This window comes from Physeter macrocephalus, chromosome 17, assembly GCF_002837175.3.
Source record: "Physeter macrocephalus isolate SW-GA chromosome 17, ASM283717v5, whole genome shotgun sequence".
Classification (NCBI taxonomy): Eukaryota; Metazoa; Chordata; class Mammalia; order Artiodactyla; family Physeteridae; genus Physeter; species Physeter macrocephalus.
In genome coordinates, this window is record NC_041230.1 from 36967628 (window position 1) to 36982493 (window position 14866).

The window sequence follows — 14866 nt, forward strand, 5'->3', positions numbered from 1 at the left end:
GGCCAGTTTGCCAGTCCCAGGAGGAGGATCAGCAAGCAGATGAGAGATGAGTCACCCCAGTCACCCTCACCGGGCCCCCCTAGACCAGCCAACCCCTGGACATATCACTGAGCCAGCCAAGGTCAGCAGAGCCGCCGGGCCGACCGCCCTGGACAGCCGAGCCATCAGCGCAGAGAGCTGTCACTGAGGTTTCGTGGTTGGTTGTTACACAGTGTTACTGTGGCAACACAGTAGGTACTCAGTATGTGTCAACTGGATAAATAAGTTCCAATTTCATTTCTAAAAATTTAATGGTTTAATAAATTATCGATTGTGCAAACTACGGTACCTTCTATACAAGTTTTCTACAAAAACGTATCTTGCGCTGTGAATCGACCGCTCCATCAACCGTACAGGCAATGTCTACAAGAAAACAAAAAGTGATTCACTAACTCAGGCAAAGAGGAAGGGGTCAGGAAGCCTTGAAGAATGCCTGCTGCTCCCCCTGCCTATGGTCTATGCTGAATACAAGAATTGAGAAGCCTCAGGAGAGGGAGGTGGACACCAGAGAACCGTGTGTCCCACGTTAGGCTCCCTGGGCCCTGGACCCTCCCCATACCATACCCTGAAGCTCAGTGGTCAGTGCAGCAAGGCCGGGTGGAGGGCCTGTCAGCAGCAGCCTCCTTCACAGGAGGGGTGAGGCTCCACTGGACTGTGGGTTTGGGGAAGTGCTAGAAAAACTGCCAAGTGCCCCCTGGGAAAGTGGTGGCAAGCACAAAGTGCGGTGATTATCATGGACCTAAACAGGATGCATTTACTTAAGCAGAGGCAGAGCTCCGAGAGGGCTGGGCTGTGGCTTTATGGAACCCCACCAGCATGCCTGCCAACTTCACCGCCTCCTCACAGGGCTAGCTGGGGATCACTGCAGCCCTTCAAAACTGGAAAGGACTGTGCCCAGGAAGAGGGAGGACGACACTGACGTGGCCCCTCTCTGCCAGCATGCACACACCCTCCACAGATGGCCTTTCCCTTTGTCCACAGTGTCCCACTGGGAAGCCAGAGGTGCTCTTACTCTTGACACCAAGTGGGCAAACACTGCTCTCACTCAGCCTGGCCCACAGCACCCAATGGGACCTGGACTAGCAAATCAGAGGCTGATTTAAAGCCATAACCCAGTAATTTCCTGACTCTCCTATTTGTCTATCTGTCCATCTGCCTTCTTTTCTATTTCTCAGTCCTCTCCTTACTTATGACTCTCTGCTGCCCATCTTTTGCTAGTTCCCCATTTATCCCTCTCTCCTCTCCTCCTCTTTCCTAGTCTGTCCATCTCTTTCTCTGCCTCCTTCCTGATAGATTTCCTTAAACAGAGGAACACACATACAGCCCATTATATTCAGATATACTAGATACAATTTACATTTGCAATCGAGTGCCCACTCAGGAAAAGTAGGGTGCATGCCAACCTCAGACCATATTCTGACATGTATCTTTTAGACAGATTTTTGGGGAGATAGAAACTCATATGGTTCTGCTCATATCTTTTTCTATTATTAAAAGAATGGTTCTGCTCATATCTTTTTCTATTATTAAAAGACACAGATTTGTAGAAGAATGATAGCTATGGTTCCAAGTGCCCAGCCTTGCATCAAACCACTGAATGGCTGCGGCAGAGAAACTGGCCGACGGATCTCCCGTCTCCTTCAAGGAGAGCCTCCAAAGCCAGTCTCTTAGGTGGTACTTGCCATTCTGAACCACGGGTGCCAATCGGATCTCTCAGTCAGCCTTTCTTCTAAGAGACTCTGCCCTATTCACACCCCGCTGATGGAAGGGGCCTAAGTGGCCGTGTTTGTGACCTGCCCCAATACCTGACTGGACCAGGGCTGGACGCCTGACCCAAGCTGAGCCAATCAGATTCTTTCTCTCAAGAACCTGAACTGAGAATGTGAACAAGCCTTGTGAAGGTTATATCAGCAGTTCTCATGCAAACAAATTTGCAAACAAGTAAGGGATGTGTTAAAATCACCTGGAGAGCTTGATAAAACCCAGATTGCTAGGCCTCACCTCAGAATTTCTGATTCAGCGGGTCCAGGATGGGGCAGAAAATGTGCATTTCTAACAAGTTTCCAGGTGCTCCTGCTGCCCCTCGTCCAGGGACCACACTTTGAGAAGAACTGAGTTAAAGGGAGTTGAGTCCAGGAGCGGTCGGGTCATGAAGACTTGGGCTTACATGGCATCATAGCAAGTTCTTGGCTAGCTGAGGTTGGTGGGTGGGGGCACTGGAGGCTGGTCCTCAGAGAGCTGTAGGAACAGACCTTGGCCCCAGAGACAGAGGAGGCTGAGCAGCTCTGAAGGCCCAGCGGGGCTTCCATGTGAGGTTTCCCTTCCTGGCAACTACATGCCACTCATTTGAAGAAAACTGTGTTTAAGAAGGTTGAAACCAAGCATCTGAAATGTACCTGAGGACGAGCGTGCTGGTCTAGCATGGTGAGCTGCACATATGTCTGCAGCGTGAGGCCCCATCGACAGGCGTCCCGGTACATCAGACCCTAAAGAGGGGAGAATGCGGTGCTGTATCTGTAGGACTTCCAGCCCGGTCACAGAGTGGACAGAGACAGACACTGGAGCAGTTACAGGACAGCCTGGGAACAGCTATAATAGAAGCCTATATAAAATCCCAGGGAGCATTCATTCAGGCATTCAATCATGTTCGCTGAGCCCCTAAAGCCTGCTCTCTAGCAGCAGCCAGTGAGCCTGTTATACTACAGGAGCCAGTTATCATCACTCCCCTGTTTAGGACCCTCCCTGGCTTCCCACTGCATTCACAATAAAATCCAAAGCCCTTACCAAGGCCCACAGGGCCCTAGACAATCACTTCCATCTTCTCTTGTCTCCAACCATTCTTCCTTTGGCTCTGTGAGCTTCCAACCACATGAGCTTCCTTAGTGTTACCCAAACACCCAAGTGTGATTTCAACTCAGGGCCTTTGCATCTGCTGTGCCTTCTGTCTGAACACTCTCCCCCAGATACCTGCACTGCTCCCTCCCACGCTTTGTTTAGGTTTCTGCTCAAACGGCACTTTGTCAGAGATGCCTTCCCAACCATCCTCTCTAAAACAGAATCCACCCCCTCAATCACTCTCTACTGCCTGTAGATACAAAATACTTCCTGCTCCATGTTCCACTTGCTAATAATCCTATTCTGCTCTTTTCCAAATTTTTGCTTCTTTTTCTCTTGGTGCTAACTAATGAAACTCCAGTGTTCTGCACTGGAAACTGCAAACTCCTAACTGCAGGTGAAAGAATCTCAGAAAAGTTAGGAGAAACACTCCCTCTTGCCTGACAGCTGCAGAAAAAAAGACCTTTCTGCATCAGAAAACCGATTCAGATAAAGTGATGAACTGAGACTTTGCACAAAACTATCAATCTTGCTCCTCTGTCTAGAGGGGAAACTTGTGTAAAAATATCTAATTCTATGGTTTTTTTAATTATAAAACTGTCATTGGCAATGCTCTTTGTGCCACGGATACTCAGACTTCTGAGACTGGGACTGGGTCCTGTGAATGTCACCTCTAACCCCTAACGTCTGCAACCCTAGTTGTCTCACGTAACGATCCAGCCCTGGTTCCTCCCAGTTTCCTAGAAGACAGGAATGTTTCTCAGCTTCCTTGTATGCCCACGACTGGCATTCCATCTTCTCCCCCTTGCTGAGAGGTGAAACTCTTTTCCCGTCTCTGGGATTCTTTATTCAAAAGCTCTGAGAGGTTTTGCCTTATTTCAATAATATCCTTTTACCTGCTTTAAATGCCTTCTTAGCTCCTGTCACTACCCACCGTATCACACACTTTTTAATTGCCTTCTGCCTCCCCACGCTGGGCTATCAGGGCCAGCAGAGTAGAAGCTTTGAGGTGCTCACTGCCCCAGCGTCTAGTGTCTGGCACGTGGCAGGCATACAACGAATACTGGCTGAATCAATCAGTGAACAAGCACCTACTAAGTGCTCAGCACTGTGCTATGTTGTAGCAAAAAACGGTGAGCCAAATTAGACACAGTCCCTGCCCTTAGCGGAACTCAGAGTCTAAAGAACCACACAAGGAGATGCCAGTTGTGTTGCTAGAAATGAGGGGACAGCACAGGCTCCCCCTAGTCCAAGGTTCAAACCTAGGTCTGTCATTTACCACGCTGGGTGACCTTGGGCAACCTATTTCAGCCACGGTTTCCTTACCTGAAAAACGAAACTAATCGTTCCTCCATCATGGGACAGGAGCCCAGAACCAAAATCCCTTTCTTGAGCTCACTCTTACAGGACCCAGACTCCACCCACCTCTTTCAAGCAGCCAGAGTTGAGCCTTCTGAACGGGGAAGGAGGTGGGAGGGGCACAGGCACATTACAGCCGCTACTTGCTAGGTCCACCCTTGGGAAAGCAGACTGGTAGCTTCAGGGTGAGCCTGAGGCAGCCCCTGGGCATTGGCAAGTGCAAACCCCAATCAGAGGTTTACCAAGGAAGCTAGTTACTTAGGGACAGGTCCTGGGGGGCTAGGCCTGAGGAGACCTGGGTTTCTTCTAGGAGAGGGTGGGGTAAGAATGAGCAGCAGGAGGCGGACCCCCGGTAGCTGGGGCCGACCACTTGGGATAGTTTGGGACAGATGACAGGAAGTCCCTGGGCTCCTTACGTGCCCAGCCAGGCCTCAAAGAACCTAGACCTCAGACCACCGACATGCCGCCATTTTCCCTCTGTCGCCTCCCTCTCCCCCACCACCCAGCGAAGAGCAAGGACACGTGTGGACAGGGTGCAGGCCCAGGCACCAGAAGCACTGTTCCTGCACCCTTAAGAGGCAGCTGGCGGTTCACACCTATAACAACACACTCACCAGAGGATTATGGCCTCGGACATTTCTCCACTTGGGCACGGGCTCCGTTAACACCTGCCAGGAAAGAAAACGTCAGAGAGCTGCTGCTCCTCAGTCCTGAGCTCTGTGAAGGCTCGTGTTAGGGGTGGGATGCGGGAGAGAGTCAAGATTTGGGCGCCCAGGGTGGGCCAAAATAGTGGAGCAACCCTCCCTGCGAGGCCACAACTCCATGCAGACGTGGCTCCAGGTGTAGCTTCGAGAAATGACTTGAGAACCACTCTGTCCACCCCTGTATACGAGCATATGCACACGCCACTTCTCCTGCTGCCACGGGAGCTCCCCGGGGGCAAGTGGGTTCTCCCAATCCCCCCTCCATGTGTTCCATCCCGCCCCTTACTGCCCACCACATCAGGAAGGCAGGGAGGTGAGAGAAGCCAAGAGGGAGGCTGCTTCTTGCACTTCAGGATGCAGCTTGCATCCAGCTTCCGGCCTGAGGGCTCTCCAGCGACCTTGGCAGCGTGCTCTGCCTCTTTTGCCTCCCTCTAATCTCTGTGTTGGGCACACTGACAGCAAAGAGTCCTGGTTCTTTAGTAGCCTCCCTAAGCTGTGCAGGTGTGCGCTGGAAAGGATTTAAATGGTGCCCTTGGGACTTCCCTGGTGGTCCAGTGGGTAAGACTCCGCGCTCCCAATGCAGGGGGTCCAGGATCGATCCCTGGTCGGGGAACTAGATCCCGCATGCATGCCGCAACTAAGAAGTCCGCCTGCCGCAACTGAGACCCGGCACAGCCAAAATAAACAAATAAGTAAATGGTTCTCTTGGGGCCAAGATTTTGAGAATATCCGGATCCCTCTGGGGACCTTCAAGTCCATGTGAGTAGGTGCCACAGGTCACAAGAGACCAAAGGAAAACAATGCATGGGACCCTTGAAGAGTAACCTCCCCCCACCTTTTACCCCTCTGTGTCTTTGCTCATGCTGTTGTTCTGCCCAGTATGCCCACCTCACCTCATTTCACCTCAACTTTCATTACATGGAAAACTCCTATACATCCTTCAGAATCCAGTTCAAATATCCCTTCCTCTGTGAATAATTCCCTGCTCCTCCCAACCTCCCTCTCCTTCTTCTGGGTCTTCAGCACTCTGGTCCTGTCCCCTGAGTAGCATATGCTGTACCACGCAGGCCCACCAGAGGCTGGGACACAGGCAGCCTTGACCTGTGCCCCATCTGTGGCACTGTCACTCAACAAATACTGAGCACCCACTGTGCCAGGTGCCACGCTAGGTACCAAGGATTCAGCAAGAGAAAAACCACCCCAGCCCTGCTTTCATGCTTTCAACTTTAAACTTACTGGGGAAGCAGACATTAATCAGGTCATCACAGAGAGCAACACATATTTTCAAACCCCGAGAAGTAGTACAAAATAAGGATACAGAGGAGCCAGAAGAACCTACACCATGGAGGGTAACCTAGCTGGGGAGGTCAGAGAGCAGAGCTGAGATCTGAAGGCTAGGTGGTTTTCCTAAAGCCAAAAAAGCTCTGCATACTATAGAGCCAAACAAGGGCATGGCCCCTGGAGCAAACAGCCTGGGCTGGGACATGGCACCACATGCATTAGCCGTGCAACCCTGGCCAAGCCATGTCACCTCACTGAGCCTCAGTTTCCTCCTCTGCAACTGAAGTAATAACAGCCTGTCTCATAGCGACTACTCCTGTAAGAATGAAATCAATTAGATAATATAACAATGCCTCAACACAGTGCCTGGCATAGAGTATTACCCTCATTAGCTGTTCACTCTCCTTGCTGATGGTATTGTTGTTGTACATTGGCTCCAAGGTGTTCAGTGAGAATACATGTGCTTCTAAAGTGTCAGCGAGAGTTACACAGCTCAGGACAGGTGTGTCAGGAGTCCCCCAGATGCCCGCCTCTCCGGGTCTGAGGATTCACTAGGACTCACAGGATACAGCATATAGTCATACTCATAGCTAAGATTTATTACAGTGAGAGGTTACAAAGCAAAATCAGCCAAGGAAAAGGGTGTGTGGAGCAAAATCTGGGGGAAAACCAGGCACAAGCTTCCAAGGGGCCTCTCCCTCCTCACACATAGGACGCACTCCCCCAGCAGCATTTCTATAGGGCAGGTCTGGTTTGCACCCTTTATAAATGCACCAAGCTTTTGCAGGTGCCTTCAAACCTGGTGTGGAAGCCGTACCTCGATGTCAGTTGTGTTGGAGAAGAACTCCAGGCACGTCGTCTTCCCGCTTGCAATGTTGCCCTCAACACAGATCTAGCAAAAGACAAACGCGTGTTAGGACCAGAAATCGAGTGCCTGGGGGAATACCAGGAAGAATTTCTAGGGAAGGGCTCAGGTGAACAGCATAATTGGCTCAGCCCAAGACTTCAGTGTGTACATGAAAATCCCTCTGGAGGAAACCCCCAGGGTCCTGTTGTTAGTAATAGCAACCACCTGATCCTTCCCCTCAGCGGCAGGCTCCAGGCCCACCGCTGCTGGCCACCAGGCCACTGCCCTGCAGGACAGACACTCCCTTAGGTCAACCCCTAGACCCCACACAGCTTGCCCTCGGCCGCACTAGCTCTGCCCTTCCCTAGCTCAACTCCTCAGACTATTAGATTTTAGGCCTAAATGTCCTGCCTCCTTCACCAGAACCTAATGGCTTTAAGGATGGGAAGCACGTGTACGTTACCTAGAACCTAACGCACTGCTCTTTGCAGAAAAACATGCTTGGCCGTGGACTGGAAGGTATGAGGACAGGAGAAAAGGACTAAGATGGGCAACGTACACCAATCCTGCACTTAACCTTGCCAGAAGCGGGTTCTAACATTTTCACAGAAGAGAAAAATGAGGCTCTAGAGGGCGTAAGGCAAGGAGTAGAGCTTGAACGTTCACTCTGCTCACACCAAGTGTACTGGGGGGAAAGGGTTGTCTTGGCACTGGTGGGAGGAGTCTACCCATAAAAAAGACAAGGAGCCTCCTACAAGTACCCCACTGCAGGGAAAGAAAGCAACTGAAGCTGTGGTTCTCAGTCTTACGTATGTGGTAGAATCACCTGGGAACTTTTAAGAATCCACAAAAGGAAGCCACAACCCAGGCCAATTCTGGCATGATCTCAGGATGGGACTCAGGCCTCAGTACCTTGGAAAGCTCTCCAGGTGATTTCAACATGGACGAAGCTGAGTACCACGGACCCATGGCAGGGTTTCTCAATGAGTGGTCCACAGACACCCTGCTCCAGAAGCACCAGCGGAGCACCCAGACCCTCTGAATCAGACTCTGGGTTGGGACCCTTGAACCTGCTGCCCAGCAATTCTGACAAGACGCTGCTCAGCCAGGACTGCTGGTGACATGGACCAAATGGCTTTGGTTCCATCAGACCACGAGAGGAAATGGGCAATTCCCCATATGTGAGAAGACAAACTTGCCCTTGACAACACATATTACATGTCTCCTGGGGTACACACAGCCAGAGGGGACCTGTCCTGCTGCACAGTGACCTTTACACCCAGGTTGGAAGCACCCACAGAGAAACGTGGGCCACTTAAGTTACTCGCCCCAGGTGCCAGGGTTGGCAGGGGAAAGAGCTCGAATTCACACCTAGGCCTGGCAACTCCCTTCTCATGACCCCAGTGGAGCCTCAGTCACACCCTGCATAAAACACAGGGGCACGTTGGGCTGTCTCACCTTGCCCCACCTCTACAAACTCTCGCCAGCAACTGGACTCTCTCTCAGTTGGCTGTGAAGATTTCCTCCTGCCTTGATCCTAACAGCTACCTAGGAGAGCTGGACGGACAATCGCAGTTCCTACAGAGGCCTGGCCCTCCAATCCGGGCTCCCTGTCAGCTTACTCCTTCAGCACAAGAAAACAGAGTGAATGTGCAAAAGGGAGACCCCATCAGGGCACCAGTGGATTTTACTTTTACCTTTGTTCTTTAAAGGAAACAACTTTTCCTAGATATTCAAAAAGAGCTCAACCTAGACATCATTCTGCACAGACTGTCTCTTTCCTGTTCATTGCAAGGAACATGTTGTTCAGATGAGACATTCTTCCAAAAATACGTGTTCCTATTCCCACCACGAAATCCTGAAAGCTGGTAAATCTAGGGCCTTGGATTACCAACTGGTTTTCTCATTAGACCAGGCAAGGCATGGAGAATCTGACCAGGTTACCCTGTCATGGAGGGAAGAAAGAGGAGTCAAGCAAAGGAAGTCTTTAACTTTTTTTTTAAAGTGATGTCTGAAAATATTATAAGAGGAGTGCACGCCCAATGAAAAAAATCGAGAAAGTCATAAAGCAGAAAATACTGCCCATAATCCCACCACTGGGACATAAACATCACTACATTTTGGTATATTTCAGGCAAGTACTGTTTTCTCTACACATTTCTCATCTTTGAGAGTCTTTCAACTGCTCATTGAAGGCCTTGCACGTGCCAGGCAACGTGGATTCAGGAGCCAGTCCCAGCACTCACCGAGTTCATGAGTGTGAAGATGGGGAGGAAACTAAGAGGCAATTACAAGAAAAGATATTCACCATGCCATGGGAGCACATGGCCAGCCAAGCCCACCACTCTGCTATTAGGCCTTGATTCCAACGTCCCATGATTGTAACTGATGTTGTGATGCACCATCTATCCTTATTTTTATTTTTATTTTTTTATTTTTTTTACGGTACGCAGGCCTCTCACTGTTGTGGCCTCTCCCGTTGCAGAGCACAGGCTCCGGACGCGCAGGCTCAGCGGCCATGGCTCACGGGCCCAGCCGCTCTGCGGCATGTGGGATCTTCCCAGACCAGGGCACGAACCCGTGTCCCCTGCATCAGCAGGCGGACTCTCAACCACTGCTCCACCAGGGAAGCCCCCTATCCTTATTTTTAAATAATAACATTTCATCTTTCCTGAAAATAGACTTTAAGCATTCTCACAGTAAGAAATACGGAGAACTAAAAGAAGATAATAAAAATCACTCATAATTCCAGAGAGAACCATCATTTAAATGTTTAATCAGAACCAAACTTTCCAGAGGCAAATAGGTTAGAGCCCCAAAGCCCCCACGGGAAGAATCAAAATATATATTGTCCTATTAAAGACCCTGAGAAATCTGCCATAAAAAGGAAACTTGCCCAATGGCCAACAAAGTGGGGTACGTGCACAAAACGGAACACTATAGTATCGCTACTTGGCAATAAAAAGAAATGAAGTGCTGACACATGCTACAACGTGGGTGCACCTCAAAAACATTTCGCAAAGTGAAAAAAGCTAGACACAAAGACCAAATGCTATATGATTCCATTTTATAGGAAATATCCAGAAAAGGCAAATCCATAGAGACAGGAAGCATAGTAGTAGCTGCCTGGATCTGGGGGAGTGACTGCAAATGGGCATGAGGTTTCTTTTCTGAATGATGGAAATGTTCTAAAATTACACTGTGATGTTGCACAACTCCACAAATTTACTAAAAAAAATCATTAAATTGTAAACTTAAAATTAAGTGAATTTGGGGGTATGTAAATCATAACTCAATAAAGCCATTTTTTTAAAAAAAGGAACCCAGTTTAACTTTATCTAACATTCAAAGAACTAAGAGAATCTGACTTCCCACCCTCACCCCCCAAATTCTCTCTCCCTCATATACACCCACTCTTATGACTTCCCAACTTTCCCTTAACCAGACTGACAATTTCTTTCCTTTCTTTCCCCTATGAAGTTATTATTTCATTTGGATCATACTTTATATTCTTTTATTCTTTTCTTTTTCATCTCTTACATACTGAGTACCTTCCAAAAAAATGTCATTATTTTTCAAAAACATGAATTTGAATGGCTGAATAATATTCCATCATATAAGATATACCATGAATTATTGAAATCCCTACTGTTGGATGTTACATTCTGTCCAGTTACTTTTATTATAAAACTGTGTTGTGACACCCATTTTTTTGATATGATAAGCTGTGCTGTGGTGAACATTCCTGTACATAAATCCTTGTCATTGGCTCTGATTATCCCCTTCAATAGACTTCTAGAAATATAATCACTGCATCAAAGGATAAGTGAGTTTTTACAGCTGTTGACGCATGATGCCAAATTACCCTCTAAAATGCTGACCCAATTCACACCCCTTTTAGAAGGATGAGAGTGAGCCTACTGTGCCAATACTGGGCATATCCCATCCTGAATCTTCATTAATTTCATTGTTAATAATAATAATGTCTATAAAATTAGCCCCTGTGGGTTCTGTACTTTGCAAACATTGTCACATTGATTCTCACAACAATCACAGCTACGAATATTTGCAAAGATGGGGAAACTGAGGCTCTAAGAGGTTAAGGACTTATCCACCTCCACTAAAGAGCAGAGCTGGGACTGGAACCCAGGTCTGAGGTCTGATCCACAGCTTTCATCACTCCATCTTCCAAAGCATTCTTCCTGTTAGGGAGGCGGAGCACTTTCTTATGTTTATTAGCCATTAATAAATTCACTCAGGAAATGTCTGTTCAGACTCTGTTCACCTGAGAACATTAGTCATTTCTTTTTAACCCGACTTTGGAATTTATTTTGTAATTCTGTGGCGGTGACTCACTTCACAGCTGCAGCTCAGCCCAGACATTCCCTGTCCTGTCCAATCCCATGGGATGTCCCATGGGCACCTCAATTCATCACCCCCCAACACCCACATATGGCTTCTCTTCCCGTTCCTGTCCTCAGGAAAGGCTGCACCATCCACCCAGACACCCTCAAGGCCCTGGATGTCTTCTCTTTTCACCCAGCAACTCAGCAATACCTCTGGGCCCCACTTCCTACTCACCTGCAGAACCTGGCCTGTCTGCTTGGCCCCTAGTTAAGGTCCCTAACCCTCCTTGTGGGAGCAGCCTCCCTGCTGGCCTCTCCCCCTCCAGTCCAACCCAGCCAGGTCCCTCATCCCCTATCCATGGTCCACCACCTCTTCCTGAGACGCAAACCAGATCACAGCTGGTAAAGTCTTCCAGTGGCTCCGGGCGCTGGGATCTGTCTCCGGTCCTGCTTCCCGACCCCCAGGACCTCCCCAGCCACCTCTCTGGGACTGGCCACAGGCCTCAGTCTCTCATCCCTCTGTGACTTACCTCTGCAGTTCCCTCTGCTCCAACACTCCTGCCTCACCCTCTCCTCCTTCTCCCAGGAGGCCTCAAGTCTCCCCTCAGTCATCATCCTCTAGAAGCCCTGCCCCTACTCCCTGTTGTTCTAGATCCACCATTGTCCTATTCACTGCCATCCCCCCCATCCAACCACAGGCTCACTAACAACAGGGGCTGTTGGATTCCCAGGTCCCCAGGTCCACAACAGGAACTCAGAGGATTTGAACGACTAAGACCAGCCCTGGGCCTGAATGCAGGCGCCACACCACTTCCCATGGACCACCTACTGTGTGTCTGGGGGATAACAGACCACACCCAGAAAGCACCTAGGACAGGCCCAGCTCACAACAATGCTAGCTCAATAATTAATAGTACAATACTGCATCAATTCCCATCCAGCTCAACTTAGCAACCCCTTCCCCCTGCTATGATGCCTATGCTATACCCCACCCCACGTCTAGTTTCAACAAACTTCCATAAATCTCAAGCATTTTCATCACCAGTCCTCTCCGTGTGACCACACTTCTTCCCAGGCCCTCTCCATCACCACAAATACCCCAGGGGGCCTCCCCACACCTTCCACCTTCTGCATATCCCAGCCAAGGTACTCCTGCCCACACCATCCAAACAAATCCCTTTACAGCCATATCTACCAACTTCCAGCTCCCTTAAGGAAATGAGCCTCTGGATCAACAGTGACCGAAATACTGCTCCCCACCACAGCCAGCTAAAGTCTTAACCATCCCATGGGCATGTCCAGTTTGACCCTTTGACCTTCAACCTCACACCAGCCACAGTCCCACCCCAGAGCTAGCACCTCCAAGTCACTGCACTGGTGGAACCCTTGTCTGTGGACCCCCATGAATTCTCTGTTATCCCTCCCCCACCCACCAGTCTCAGCATTGGTATTCTGGGGGCAGCGGTCAGCAGACCTGCCCTCACAGCCAAGCTGCCACCCACTAACCCAGACAAACTAAACTTCCACTTTTCAAATCCCTTTGTAATCATTCATCAAGTTAATAGTCCAAATCCACCTAAAGGCTATGAATACATGTATTCTCCCACCTGTGTAGATTCTCAGGAAGGACATACCAGAAACTAGTAACAGAGATGGTCTCTGGGGAGGGAGTCTGGGGCCCAGGAGTGGAGACAGACTTCCTTATCCCTGGAGGTCCTCTTGTATTCATTTTTTTAACTATGTGCACATATTCCTTCACTTCCCTCCTCAAAACCTGTGTGTATTATGCATGTGTATTACACATATACAATCCTACACTGGAAAGAGTGAACACAAAAGGGAGACTTACCACTGATTTTTTCTCTTTTTCATTTTCTCTACCTTTATCTAGAAAAGAAAGGAAATCAATTTTTTAACTTAGTTTTAAATAGCTCACTCTTCTTTGTCCTAATTTTCTAAACCACGACAAAAAGTCATTTTTATGTGTGCTCCCTGGCCTAAAAATGTTTTCCAGTGACACCTGGGACCCTCCCTAGGTGGACGGAGGCAGGCCCACCACTGCTATCTACCTGTGTGACACTGAAACTGCAGCCGGGGTCCTGTTGGCAAGTCAGGGCCCCAACTGTGCTCAGCTTTAGTCACTTAGTATATTCTGCTTTCCATTTTCCACACATTTTATATTTATGATCCTCACTGATGGGTGTCCACCTAGTTAAAACGCAGAGTGACCTCCACTCGTAGCTCCAGGGTAAGAGTGGCTGGCGGGCGGGCCACTGAAACCCAGGGGTGGGTTTCAGCACAGGCTTCTCCTGCAGGCCCGGGGCTGACATCGCGGCCTACCCACCCCACAGGGGTTCTCAGGTGCCACTGAACACCCCGAGGCCAAAGAACGCCAGAACTTGGCCACAACAGGGGCTCTCACTTCTGAAGGGGAGGGTCTCCACTCCCAGCGGGAGAAGGTGCGCACCGAGCCTAACCCACCCACCGCTCGCCGGCATCTCCCCCAAGGCCCAAAGAATGGGCCCAGGAACCTTGGGGGAGGGGGGATCTTTCCGCTCTTTAGAGGGCTCCCCAGCTCCGAAGAAGGGCTGGGCCCAGAGTCCCAAGGCCCCACCCGCTCCCTGCCGGCTGGCGTCTGGGACACCAGCCAGCGACAGCCCCGCCCCTCCCCCCCAGGCCGCCCGAGGAAATCCCGGCGCCTCGGAGAAGGGGTTTCGGGTTCAGGCAGGTTCCGCGAGCTGAGGGCGCGGAGTGGGGATGAGGGCCGCCTCCGGGACGCCAGCGAGGGGAACTGAGAGACGCGTTACCCCGAGGCCAGACCAAACGCTGTGCCCCTGGCCCCGGGCTGAAGGCGGGGCTCCCGGGCCTGTCGCGGCGCAGTGCCCGGGAAGCCCAGCTCCGCAGCGGTCGCAGCAGCATTGCCCCGCGGGCGAAGCCAGCCGGCCCGACCTTCCTTTCGGCGCACGTCGGCGCAAGCACTGCCCAGCGACTGGGCCCGCCTCCGCGCGCAGCCTCCAGCCCCGCGCCCGCCCCGCCCTGCCGGCTCTTAAAGAGACCCCGTCTCATTTCACCCTCTCTCCGGGAAGGTGAGGGGTTCGCCCTTTGCAGCCTGGAAATCTTCCCGCCAACGAGACGCTGGCAGAATGAACCCATGATTTGGCAAGACTCGGGGCATGGGTGGCCAATAACACCAGCGACTGATTGGTTAATTAACTATTGGAGATTAGTTAATTGAGCATCTGTTGTATCCAGGCACCTGGCACGCAAGGTGTCATTTATTCTTCCCGAAAACCATACAGGTGGATATTGTCAATCCCATTCTCCGGACTGAGTTGATCCTTGGAAACTTAGGTAACTCGTAAAAAGTGATCAGAAGCATCCATTAAGGGGTGGAGCTGGAATTCAAGCTCATCTATCTTGCTTCACAGCCAGCACTCTTTCCTCTGAGCTTTGAC

General features: G+C 50.2%; 1 protein-coding gene across 1 annotated transcript; it reads right to left on the minus strand.

Moving 5' to 3' along the window:
• Positions 1–303: 303 nt before the first annotated feature.
• Positions 304–14381, minus strand: TK2 (thymidine kinase 2). Its single transcript, XM_028477533.1, has 6 exons — positions 14219–14381; positions 13261–13298; positions 7036–7110; positions 4848–4901; positions 2436–2525; positions 304–402 (listed from the first exon to the last, which is right to left on the minus strand). Exons 1-6 carry the CDS (start codon positions 14328–14330, stop codon positions 304–306), a joined length of 468 nt encoding a protein of 155 aa, XP_028333334.1. The 5' UTR covers positions 14331–14381.
• Between the last annotated feature and the right edge of the window lie 485 nt (positions 14382–14866).